Below are 13346 nucleotides of genomic sequence, written 5' to 3'. Positions count from 1 at the left end.
ACCCATGGTCCGCAGCATCCCCCCAGGTGGTCCGCGATGCCTCTGGTGAAAAAAGAAAAAAAATGCCCTTCCAGGCAGAAAAAAAGCCTCTGCAGCGCCAGCAGCCAATCAGAGCAGGTCAGAGCAGCTCAGAGCAATCAGAGTACAGCCTGTCTCCTGCCGCCCCCCCTCCACCTCCCCTCCTTGTCTGTGAGTGTTCAGACAAGCAAAAGAGTGAAGCACAGGCGCCTTGTAAGGTGCGAACGCGTTTGTGCAGCCTCGTGGCTCAGCTGCATGCAGAGGAGAGGTGCCCTGCCGCCCACTGCCTCCATTCCTTGACCCTGTGCCTTCAGGTGAGCCCTGGCAGCCTGGTTTCTCAGGGGTCAGATCAGGACTCCAGCCAGCCTGGGAAGTCCATTTTGTGGGCAGGCAGGCAGGTAGGGGGGGCCTGAGGAGGAGGGGGGCCAGAGGGGGGAGGATGAAGAGAGGGGCCTGAGAAGGGGGAAGAATGGGAGTAATGAGGAGGAGGAGGAGAAGGAGCAGGAGCAGGCTCACAAAGGTATCACTGGTTGGCTGGCTGGTTCGGGGGGTTTCCCTGGGAGTGGGTTTCTCTGGATGTGATTTCCCTGGGAGTGCAGACTCCAGCTGGCCAGCAAACACAGAGGAAGGGAGTTGGAGACAGTGTGGCAGCAGGAGAGGGGAGAAACAGTATGCTCAACCCCCAGCCTTGGTACCCCCTCCCCAGTTGGCAGGATTGGGCCTCCTGGATATGCTCTTCTAACACCCAGGGGTGGAGCAAGGGATCCAGGCAACCAGGATTTTGCACCCCTTTTGGAGAGGGAAACAGGCACCAACTCTGCTGTCTTACTGCAAGCTGCCCGCCTGGGGAGAAGCAGTTCCAGAAGTTACAGAACAGGCAGCAAGTACAGCAGGTGTAACCCCTGACTTTTCCTCCTCAGAGAGCAGCAGCAGCTTTGTCCATGGGGAGCCCTCCCCCACCCCACACTTGGCCAGTTCCCCTATCTCCTCAGACTGCAATCCTATGCATGCTTATCTTGGAGTAAGCCCCATTGACTATAATGGGACTTACTTCTGAGTACACATGCCTAGAATGGGGCTGTTAGTCACACTGTGGCTGTGATGAACTTCTCCAGAAACTTCTCCAATCCCCTTTAAAAGGCATCTAGTCTAGACACCATCATCAAATCTTGGGGCAAGGAGTTCCACAGACTAATGGCAGAGTAGGCAACTGTTGTTTTGTGGCTACAGCCTACCTATAGGCTTGCTCACACTCTCTTACCTCCAACCAAACTAGTCCACAGTTAGAGCATGACAGTAATTAGAAAAGGAAGTGAAGAGAGGCTTCCCCCCCCCAAGACCTTGTAGTGCACACGCAAAAGACCTTGCAGTGCACATGTGCATATGGAGTATTGTGTCCAGTTCTGGTCGCAACATCTCAAAAAAGACATAGTGGAAATGGAAAAGGTGCAAAAGAGAGCGACTAAGATGATTAGTGGGCTGGGGCACCTTCCTTATAAAGAAAGGCTACGGCGTTTGGGCCTCTTCAGCCTAGAAAAGAGGCACCTGAGGGGGGACAAGATTGAGACATACAAAATTAACCCCTGCTAATTGGGTAAGAGGCACTTTTTCAAGTGGGTGCTCCTTTTTTTAGCAGGGGGAGAGAAACTGGCCCACCTCACCCCAGCACTGTCTGTTCTAGTGGCTGTCTGCTGGTATTCATTTGCATCTTTTTAGATTGTGAGCCCTTTTGGGACAGGGAGCCATTTAGTTATTTGATTTTTCTCTGTAAACTGCTTTGTGAACTTTTAGTTGAAAAGCGGTATATAAATACTGTTAATAATTAATAATAATAATAATTATGCAGGGGATGGACAGAGTGGATAGAGAGATGCTCTTTACACTCTCACATAACACCAGAACCAGGGGACATCCACTCAAATTGAGTGTTGGGAGAGTTAGAACAGACAAAAGAAAATATTTCTTTACTCAGCGTGTGGTCGGTCTGTGGAACTCCTTGCCACAGGATGTGGTGATGGCGTCTGGCCTGGACGCCCTTAAAAGGGGATTGGACAAGTTTCTGGAGCAAAAATCCATTAGGGGTTACAAGCCATGATGTGCATGTACAACCTCCTGTTTTCAGAAATGGGTTATGTCAGAATGCCAGATGCAAGGGAGGGCACCAGAATGAGGTCCCTTGTTATCTGGTGTGCTCCCTGGGGCATTTGGTGGCCGCTGTGAGATACAGGAAGCTGGACTAGATGGGCCTATGGCCTGATCCAGTGGGGCTGTTCTTATGTTCTTAAAGGACTTTTCTTCCTGAGACATGCAGCAGCCATTCTGAGATGTCGCTCTGAGTTGATGCTTCTCCTTCAGGACCAACCTGCCTAAATTGTGTTGAACACTTTCCTAAGGACTCTGGACTCACAAGTGGGGGGAGCAGGGCCAGGGCTGTGTAACAAAAGGAACTGTGGAGGGATGTGTGTGCTTTATGTTGGCTCATTTAACTACCTTGCGTGACTTGTCTATAATCCCCTTGTGCTTGCCCTCTCTCTTTTTGAGGTGTTTTTCCACACTTAAAAGAGACAAGGGCTGTGCATAATGTGGTCCGGTGTGGGGGAAAAGAGACTAGATTGAATTGGGTGGTGTGATGTCCATGGTGGGCGGAGACTCCGCCCCTTGGTGTGCAACCGAGCACGGGGGGTTTACCCTGTCGATGAGAGTTGGGCGGCGGCAGAAAGAAGGATGGGAGGCAGACACAGCTGTTTTGCACAGACAGTTTACTCGTGTCAAACTCTTGACATTCATGGGGCCTGTTATGTCACAGGCCCCGTTGCCTTACACAGACTCGTGGCGTCGGTGCACAATAGGCTCGTTCCCGACCCCTTGAGGTTTCAGGTAGAGCCCTCCGGCTGGTGCCTGTCGGCCAGGGGTGTGGATTCCCAAGGGCTGCAGTGCTGTTGTCTGGGGTCAGCTTGGCTGTCCACAGGAGGGCCCCCGGTACCTCCGGGCTTGCCCCTCGAGCAGCTGGCCTCCACTGGAGGTCGTCGGTACTGGGTCCTTTGTTCTGCAACCTCACCTCTCCTGCAGTCAACCCCAGGGCCTGGGCAGGCCTAGGATCAGGGAGTTCCCAGCCCCCGGCCCCTCTCTCCAGGGCTGAGGTAGGCCAAGTTCCCTTTGGGTCCTGGATCGTCTGCATAAGGCCGGGGTGGCTAACCCCTCTGGCCTTCCCTTCAACCCTGCTCCCAACTGGAGAGGAGCGACCTCTCTCTAGGCTGTCCAGCCTCCTTATGAAGCCAGCCTTGGGCTGGGCCAGCCCCACCCCTTCTGCCCACATGACTGCTGGCTGCTCCCAGGAGGTACTAGGTCCTACTCGCAGGGAGGTGTCTTGCCAGGGACCCCAGTCCTGACAGTGCTTAGGTCTTACTCCCGAGGAGGCCCCTACCCCTGAGGAGACCCCTGCTCCTGAGGAATTCTAGGCCACGGCCTAGGTGACAGGTGGGTATGAAAACCTCTGAGTTGGGGGGGGGGATTATTTTGTATTCCATGTAAACCCAAGACTTTCACAGCTAGTGAAGCAAATGCAAGCAGAACCATCACATTAATTATTAAATAATCTTCTTATGTATTACAAATTTAATTGTATTTTTTGTGTGCGAGGGTTGCATGTGGTCCCCGCCGTCTCCAAATTTTGCCTTAGTGGTCCCTGAGCTCCTAAACGTTGGGAACCACTGCCCTAATTGTAGCAACACTTTCTCCTCCTCCACTTTCAGCGGGGTTCCATTCATTAAACTAGCTGTTAAATTGCATGGCTTTAAAATACCCCTCCCCAGTCTGTTATGTCCCTGCCTGCAACTCTTCCTCCTTCAGCTTCACCACCTACAACCAAAGACCTGTTCATGCACAGACCTCCAAACTGCCTCCTGGAACAATGGCAGGATTTCTCCTCTCTCAGGCCCTTCAAATCCTCCCCACCTCCAAAAAAACCTCATCTCTTCAGTCATAAACCCACAAAAATGACACCATCATAATAAATTTCTCCTACATTCTTAGATAACAGCTTACTCTTTGATTTACACATATCAACTCTTGAATTTCTTTGCTGAAATTAGTTTTACATAGGTTACAAATTAGCCTGGGTACGGCAAATGTTTCACAGGAACAAGATAGTTTCCTCATCCACAGGGAAGATATTTATGAGTGATAAAGCATTATGAAATTATAATGCTGCCCAAGACTTTCTGACATCCTTTATCCTGTGGCTTATTAGCTGCTTTGTCTTCTCCTCTTCCTTCCTGGACTCAAGAAGGAAAAAGGAATGGAGGGAGAGAGGAAGTGTGGAGGTGGAGAGAAGATGGGTGGGCTAGAGTGTCAGAGGAAAAGGAGCAGCAAAGGCAGGTAAGGACCAATCCACTGCTGGGATGATCCATGGCTAGCTGGCCCTCATTATTGTAATGCCAATGAAGAATGGCAGGTCAGCACCCCATATAGATGTGCGCAACACACAAGAACAGAGGGTCTTCTGCTCTTCTGTTTGCATCTTGGCATTCTGAGTTGCACCAAAGCTGTGACATTTTAATACTATGAAGAGAGTCTTTAAAATAATGTTAAAAATACAGCCCAGGAAGCAGGCATAAGAGACTATGGAGAGATGGTGGTACTTTGCAAATGCCATGAAATGAAAGAGGCAACAGGCCTTCCTTTCCAGCGTTCTCCTCTGTGCCGCCTACAGCTGCTCCAACTATAGCCAGCAGAGAGGGCTTAGCAGTAGTGCAGGGCATTTGCGCCCTGTGCAGTTGTGATAACAGCTCGTCCTCTGTGAAGCCTGCATTCCGGTGTGGGGAGGCTTGAAATTACAGGCAGCATAGCCAAAAGGAACTTTCCTGGGCTGCTGCCTGTAATATCAATATACCTCTCCAAACCGAAGCTTGGGGAGAGTAGTCTTTATACTTCTTGGTAGGAACAGGAAGATACACTCAGAGAGCAACAGGTGGGGTTTAGGCGAGTTACACTGGGCGGCCACAAAGTCTCTGGGTGTGAGATTGTGTGGACTTGGAACTGAAACCATTTTGGCCTGCATAGGGACATCATAGCCATCCTGCAGAAGATGTGCTTGGTGCTCTCTAAACCCCAGGTTGGCTTATTTAGAGGAGCAACCAGATACCTGGTCCCTGAACTCTGCATTGCCTACAAGGACTGGCAGGACATTTCCAGAGTGCCTGGCAAGGGACTTTGACAGTCTTAACTGGAAATGCTGCTAGGGACTGGGCTCTATTGTGTGCCCATCCACACAAGGGGACCTCAGGAACCCACGGCTGGAAAATACTCATGACTGCATCCTGTGATAGTTTAGATCACTGGTCTGTAACCTGGATCACTTTGAGGAACAGGTGGAGGGCGGTGGGCAAAGCCCATGCTGCAAAGAGAACTGCCAGCAAGTCCTAGGGCCACAATCACTTCCAGATACTTCCAGGAATCCACTTCCAGGAATCCAAGGCTGGAAAATACTCAAGCCTGTGCCCTAAGTACTAGGGCCACAACCACCTCCAGATAAGCACATGCATCTATGTATGTAGAAGCCAGTGTTTCCCAGGGGGCTGGGACTTTGCTCTGGAACCTCCAGATTTTGAACCAAAGATCTAGCATAAGTTAGGAGCAACATATTGGGATCCACTGACTGATGTCACGCTGTGCAACATGCATTATCACACCCAACCAGAAGCAATCCAGCACACAGCACTGTGCATCTCAGTCAAAACATGCAATCCTTTAAGGCTTGCTTCATAGAAGAGTTGGGAAAGATCCATGACTCAGTGGAAGAGCCTCTGCTTGGCATGCAAAAGGCCCCAGGTTCAAGGCCTGGAACCGTCTCTAGGTATGAAAGAAATAATTCCTGTCTGAATCTTTGGAGAGCTGCTACCAGTCAATGTTGGCCCTAGACGGACCAATGTCCAACTCAGTAGGTGGCAGTTTCCTATGATGGTTGGCTACAATTGGCTATGGATTCCAAAATGTCTCTTAGGACCTATTGCGCCTTAGCGCTGGTGCTGAGCTCTAGTGCCGGTGCTGGGTGTCGCAAACATGCCATAAAGAACATTTACAGCACCCTCTGAGTAGGGAGTGCTGGCGCCAGGTCGGTGCTGGATTGATGATGCTGTGGGAGCGCCCAAAGTTAAGTCGCACCACCAGACAGCAGTGCGGGTTTTTGGGGTGGGGGGAGGTGTTTGGAGGCGGGAGGAGGATCCTATCCTCCGTGTTGGGCTGTAAAGTCTAACATGGAGGTTCTCAAGTCTGTACCGGCAAAAAAGCTTGCAAACACATGAAAAGCCTCATTGCGGGGGCTGGGACTTTTCTCGGGGGAAGGGGACAAAAGTCCCATTCCCCTATGGAAACTTCCAGTGGCTTCCAGGTGCCCGCAGGATAAAGCAGTTGCCATTCTGGTGCTGCTATTTCTCCAGAAATATCGGATTGTAGAGGAAGGATAGGATTGGGCTGCTTGAGATCAAGCTAAAACAACAGACTTGAATCCAACCAAGCAACCAGCATGAAGGAGGCTTACCTGCCACAGATGCATGTGTAGGACGTGTGCCTCATGCCACCACGGGTGTAGCAATAGTGCTGGAACAGGCTGCAAAGCAAGGAAACCGACAATCAATCATTTGTTCTGGGTGAGTCACAAAACAGAACACAGTGCAAGCTCCCTGGGACCCATTTAGCTACATCAGGACATCAACTCTCAATTCCATCTTGACTTTTGAGCTGTGTGCTTGAAAGAAATACACAGCTGTAAGAGGAACTGCAATGAAAAGAGCCTGAAGCCCCAGAGAACATTAATTAACCCCCAACCCTTTAAAGTTTACCAGCCTCTAGAGCAGAACAATTAACAACTGAAGAGGATCAAAAGCTGAGCATGGCTATTAAAATCCCTGGTCTCACCCTGAAACCAAATGGACCCGCGACACACCTTCCACATGTAGCAGTGGAAGGAATGTGCAAAATTTCACCTTTACATTATTATTTTTAAACTGAAACCCAGAATGCTCAGAGGCATCAACACAGAGAAAGGAACATCCATATTGAAAAACTCGGACTGCAAAGAAGGAAGTATTCCTAGATGCAACACACAGTTACATATGGCATGCACTGGTGCAATACGTTGTGATGGACATACAGCATGTATAGATTTGAAAAGATGCAATTATCACAAATAAAACTTTCCGGGCAGCTGACAATCTCAGATGCAAAAAAGGCTTTTCATTTTTTGTCACATTTGCCTCTCGCCTTTGATCCAGGACAGAACTCGAGGCAGCGGAGGTAGGGTTCCCACGCAGTCTCACATCAGGGCAGGGTGGAGTTGAGCAGGAGAGGAGCACCCAGGCTACTCCTACAGCAGGAGTGATGATGTCATCAGCAGGTGCTGCCTTTGATACTTGGTTCAGAAGGACATTCGCTGAGAAGAAGCATCAGGCTCAGCAGGAGGTAAACTGGGAATTTTGCCTAGGGGGACACATTAATGTCAACACCTTTTCCAAGGGCTGCCTGAGAGATGGTATGTGGCTTGCAGTACTTTTGTGTCCCTAAGGCAAGGCATCTGGGAGTCCTCCAGGAGGCAGGGCTGCAGCAGCAACGGGGGAAGAGATGGAGCCAGTGCGGCTCCTGTAGAGATGCTGTCCTTGAGAATTAGCATCAGGGCAGCTTAATGCTGAAGGGAGAGGGAAGGGGGTTAACACATGCCAAGGTCCTCCTCTTGGGAGCGGCATAACAGGAACTTCTTTCAGGCAGAACCAAAAGCAGCCGGAAGTCTGCAGCTCTTGCCCACTTGCTCACTACTCATCATAGGCTAAGACTTTAAATAATGTCCATATTACAGCCTGTGCAGGCACCATTTTCCTCACCCTAGACAGAGCAACCAGAACAAAGTGCCTTGACTACTATGGTCCCTGCTTGGCTTCCATTGCCATCAGTTTGATCATTACAGGAGAAGGTGCCAAATCCCTCGGGACATTCAAGTTTGAGGCGCTCAGGTCTGTGGGACAAGCCTTGCCGGCCCCTTCCCACCCCCAATCACGTGGGCATCACCCATGCTTTGCAATGCCTAACGCCTCCTTGGAGCCAAGGAACAGGTTTGTGGTTCTCCAAGTCTCACCTTCCTTCCTGACCACAGGAAATGGCACCTGCTCCATTACTTTTGAACAGCGTCTTGCAGCTCTGTCATGCCCACAAACAGACATAGTATTATGCTTTCAAATAGTCTCACATACGCTATTTGGATGCAGTTCTTTTGTCTCCAGGGGCATCACAATCAAAAACCAACACAAGGAAAAACAACAGAGGAAGGGAAATGGAGATAGAGATAAACTGGGGACAAAGATCAATTACAGTATTTCCTTCATATGTATTCTTAGGTTACAATGTTAATTAGTTGTCATTGCCTGCACAGTCTGGAAGCAAAAAGGAGCTAGGACTCACTAGTACTGTAATGCAATGAAAACATATGCTGGGAATGGCCCAGTCTGGAGGAACCTGTATGTTTTTCACAAAACTGACAACCACTTGAAAGAGAGATTGCTGCTCACCTGAGCTCTCATCTCATCTCAACCTCTAAGAAACAGGTTTTGGGGTATTATTTTAAAAACCTGCAAGACCTTCATGCCCGGAGATGCCAGTTGGGCAAAAGAAAGGGGTGTACACATCACTGGAGGCAATGCTTCTCTCAACCACTTTCAACTCTCTGTGAAAACCTCTCTTCCTCCAAAGTATTGCCTGCCTCCTCTCTAGTGAATCCTGCAGCATGACAGAGCCATCCTGCAGGGGGAGCTTTTCAGCTTTACAAAATGCTCCAGCCTTTGCCATTTGATGGATGCTCTGACATCAGACAAGGGCAGATGTGCCCAAAGTACAATTAATACAGGATTAACTGCTTTAAGAGCCAAGCACATATTAGAGCCCCTTTTCAGTCCTGGTGAAATATACTCTAATTACGATCCAATTCCCTTTAATATGGAAAGGATTGCGGGGAGGAGAACCTCATTTGTTGTAATATTAAAATCATTTCATTAACATGGAGCGATAATGGAACCCGTTCAGGATTCCGGAGACATTCCCAAGCCTGTCCTTCTGCAGTAGCTGCTACAGTGAAAGCCATTGGAAGAAGATATTTCAGGGGCACATGGAGGTAGATATACCCAATAACTTTAAAGCATAAAAGTTCAAAGATGGATGCGGAAGTCCAAACATTATGCACATACCATGGCTACATGCCTTTCACAGATCAATCTATCTCAAAAGTTTTCAAGGAAGAGTTAAATGGGCATTGGCCAGAAACATACCATGGGATGGAAATACTTCTTTCCACCTGAACCATTCAGGTTCAGCATTAGATGAACCCTAGGAGACAGAGGATGTTGCTCTACCCTCCCCCTCGACTCAGAGGCCTCCCTTGAGAACCCTTAGCACTGTAGCAGATGCTTGCAAAACTTCTGCCTCCCCTTGGAGCTGTCCAAGGTCCCTGCAGGGCTTTTCCTTGTTCCAGCCAATGAATTCAACTAGAACAGTACAATGGATGAAGCAGAGGGGTGTGGGTCCACTAAATGATCCACTATGATCCTTTCAAACTCTAGGTCAACATTTTTCAATGTTTGTCCTCCACCGTACCACTTCACATGGTCTACCTATCTGAAGTACCACTGGAAGTAACTGGTGATGACATCAATGCCAGTTACTTCTGGGTTGGGAGGCGAGATGCAACACAACAAGCACCAATGAGAGGCTCAGGTGGATGGGGGGGATTTTTTTTGAGGGCAGAAAAGCATGCTTTGGGACTCCCTACTGCTATTTGCTTTGTTGTGGTCCTGGTCTCACTGCTGGGTGGCACTGCTGGGTGGCAGATGTTCAGGGGTCCCGCATGTACCACCAGACAGCACCTCAAGTACCACTGGTGGTACTAGCTGTACCACTGGTTGAGAAACACTGCTCTAGGATCACAGCCATGAAGATCAGCAAAGGCAGACCACATGGTCACGATGACACAAAAATATTACAACAGAAATGAGATCATGGAAACATGACAGATCGAATACAAAATCATAGGAATTGCCTGTTGCTACAGCAATAGTGAAATGGTTGGCTAAAGTAGCCTACAGTCCTGCCTTATGATTCAATTGCAAACAGCCACTGGGTTTCAGATAAGTAAACATCTTGACGCCTCCCACTCTCAAAAGATAGCAAAGGCCTGAGAAAGTCATTCCGTCTATCAGAGCCCAAAGGAACGCCGAAATGGTGGTGGTGACAACTCTCAGTGCATTTATTCTTGAAACTGATATCCTGCCTTTCTGTTCGAAAAAGGCAGCGCACAGCAGCTCATGTCATTTTGAGGCAGAACTTTGCAACGAGTGGTATCGACACTTTTCAAAAGTGGGGTATCACCAATGACTGCTGGCAATATCCCACAAGTACTGCTGCCTCCCCCCACAGGGAACCCTACGGCACTTCTCCGTTTTGCTCAACCCCACCAAAAGAGGAGATGGCTGAGGCAGCAATGCGTCAACAGAAAGGTGTGTCTGTGTGCCAACTCTGCCCCTTGCCATAAGAAGGCAAGTGGAACTCAGAGAAGGAGGAAAATGTTCCCCCCCCCCCGGCAAACAAGGGAGCCAAGCAGACCACTCAAGGAGGGAGTTCCTTGGGGGCAACGGCCAAGAAGGTTGTCTCCTGATACGACCAACCCCCGTCCTTCTTTGTAGGCCTGTTGTCCAATGATTAAAATTGGCTGGGGAGGGGGCAGTTTTCAATAGGAACTGAAGGACGGGACATTCTGCCTGCTCTCAATGTGCACAGGTTTTCCCTGTTTAAGGTCAGGGGCAGAATGTTTGTTCCAGAGCAGCTGTCAAAGCCTTGGAGGTCAGCTCTGCCTTTGCAGAGCTCTCTCTTCCTTCCTTGGTATCTACCACTGCTGGTTTGCAAACCCTGGTTGAGGCTAACAATGATTAGTGTTAACACTGGTGCAGATGTAATACTGCACCACACTTAGCTCTCAGGAGAAAAGGGCAACAGATAGGCATGCAAGAGGGGAAACAGAAGGAGAAGTAAATGCCCAAGACTGCAGGATGCAATTTCCTAAGTACGTACACTGAGGAAATCAATAACGGAACGGTTGCACCAGCCAGTTCAGAGTTCATAAATTAAAAGGAAAATGAAAAAAGATCCCTGAGACATATATCCTGTGCAATTTAGAGACAGCAACATCAACTGATAGCTTCAGTTAAGAGGGGGGGAGGGGAAGGTAGACAGGGGAGGCAAAAATTAGCATTTTAATTGTATGATTGGGAATTGCAAATCACTGTCCTTATTTGAGCTGCAAGCGAGCACACTTGGCACACTCTGAGAGTGTCACTGATGGAAGGACCAAGCCTGTCACACTTAAGAGGAGATGCTGTGTCCAGATGCTCTGGGACAGTGGTCTTCAACCTTTATCATGCCACAACCCCAATCAATCAATCAATCATAGTGTGAGACTGGGGACCCACTGTTGATCCCACAACCCCTCCTGGGACCCTATCCTCCTACCCCTGCCCCATTGCTGCCCACTCCCCGTCCCCATTGCTGCCCACTCCCCATTGCACCCTCCCAGCACTGCAACCAAATATTCCTATTAGAAAGAGCAAAAAAGGTTACTATGAAGCCTGGCACCAATGAAAGCTATTTTACACCAACTGCTAAGAAGCTAAGCAGGACTGGGACACAATCTGCAGATACTGTAAGGGGCACTCCACATGCCTCCCCCTTTACCTGGTGGTACTCTAGTCCAATGGCCTTTGACCTTTTTCATTCCATAAGTTGCCACGACCCCACAACTGAGGCTTCATGACCCCCATTGGGGTCCCAAACCCAAGGTCGAAGAACACCGCTATGGGCAGTCAAGGGAGCTGAAAGACAGGGCTGAGGTGCATCTCTGGGCAAAACGGCTTGCTGGAAAATGCTGGATTTGGAGGGGGAAGTGCTCCACCTCCCCACACCATGTGTGCACATGTATGCATGCAACACAACTTCATGCTGCCAGGGAAAACAGACCTGCAAATACACACCTGCTGAATCTAATCCCCCCCCCCCAACACCTACATGTCTTCCACAGGTATCCACTTGTTATGTACATTAGCTACAACACAAAACCCAAGTACTAGCACAGCTCCACAATTTCACACCCAATTTCATATTAAATAAGAGAGCATGCATTAAGATCATTTGCACTCTCTCCCTCTCTTTTTCTTACACTATAATAATTCTGGATCTCAACTAGCATATTTTAAATTGATTTCTGTGCACATGTTTATAGCTATTTATTAACATCTAATTAATGAGGTCTAAATCCTCTGATGACAGAATGATTAAATTGTATGTTAACTAATCCTTCTTTAATTATGGTGCTGCCAGAAACCCATTTCTGCATATACAAAAAGGAGATGTTTATACACACATTCTTTAAAACATGCATTATGAAAAGCCAATAATTAGAAGAACTTGTGATTTCAATTATGTTTTAATTACTCTTTCAGGTAAAACACCCTTTAAATAGCTGTAAGCACAATACATACTCCTTTTTATAAATCGTTAATAATTTCTTTTTGGGTGACAACCAAATAGAGGTAGTTTTAATCTACACACTAATACAGAATAATTCTGCCTATTTGCTCCACATTGCCAGCTTCCAAGTATTTCGCCATTAAAGGGCCCAATCCTAAATAGTCACTGTCACAAACATGCTGTAAAGCACGTTTGCGAGCCCTTAGCAACGGCCGAGTACCAGAGCTAGCCCAGTGCCAGCGGAACATTGGTGCTCCACTGCCCCACAGTTGCCCAAACTGCCGGGCAGCAGAGAGGTAGGTAGGAGCATGGGGGAGGCAGGGAGGAGGTGTGCCGTGGGAGGGAGTGGGCAGGAGGGAAGCGGGGCTGGTGGAGCTCTGCTCCACCGGATTCTGAGCTCTGTGTGGGGCTGGACAGCCCAACACAGAAGCTCCTGATTCTACAGCAGGCCAAGGGTTGCTGTAAAATCGAGTAGCCCAATTGCAGGTCTACTTCCCTTACCCAGGGGACAAAAGCCCCCTTCCCCTGAGGAGCTTCCAGCAGCTGCCCAATTGCACACAAGACGCCATGGCAGCCGTTCTGGTGCTGTGGCAGTCCCGGCACAACGGACAGCTCAGGATTGGGCTGTAATAGAGCAGAGAAGTCACATCGATAATTCCTACAATGGTACCAAAAACCACCTGGAACGTAAGGACAATGACACCTGGCTTCTCTGATGACCTGCAAGAAATAGACGACGAATGCAAAACAGCTGACTTCGACATGAAGCTGAG

The 13346-nt window shown here is 48.8% G+C and overlaps 1 protein-coding gene across 1 annotated transcript in view; it reads right to left on the bottom strand.

The window, feature by feature from the left end:
* The window catches only part of PEPD (peptidase D), a 183662-nt gene that overhangs the window by 49702 nt on the left and 120614 nt on the right, over positions 1–13346 (bottom strand). Inside the window, exon 10 of the mRNA XM_066637314.1 lies at positions 6557–6625. Within this exon, the coding sequence (XP_066493411.1) occupies positions 6557–6625 (69 nt within the window). The remainder of the gene's footprint in view (positions 1–6556; positions 6626–13346) is intronic.

The sequence above is a fragment of the Tiliqua scincoides genome, chromosome 9 (assembly GCF_035046505.1).
Source record: "Tiliqua scincoides isolate rTilSci1 chromosome 9, rTilSci1.hap2, whole genome shotgun sequence".
In the NCBI taxonomy this organism is placed as follows: domain Eukaryota; kingdom Metazoa; phylum Chordata; class Lepidosauria; order Squamata; family Scincidae; genus Tiliqua; species Tiliqua scincoides.
Note: the sequence above shows the minus strand (reverse complement) of the source record. Positions and strands in the feature narration are given on the sequence as shown.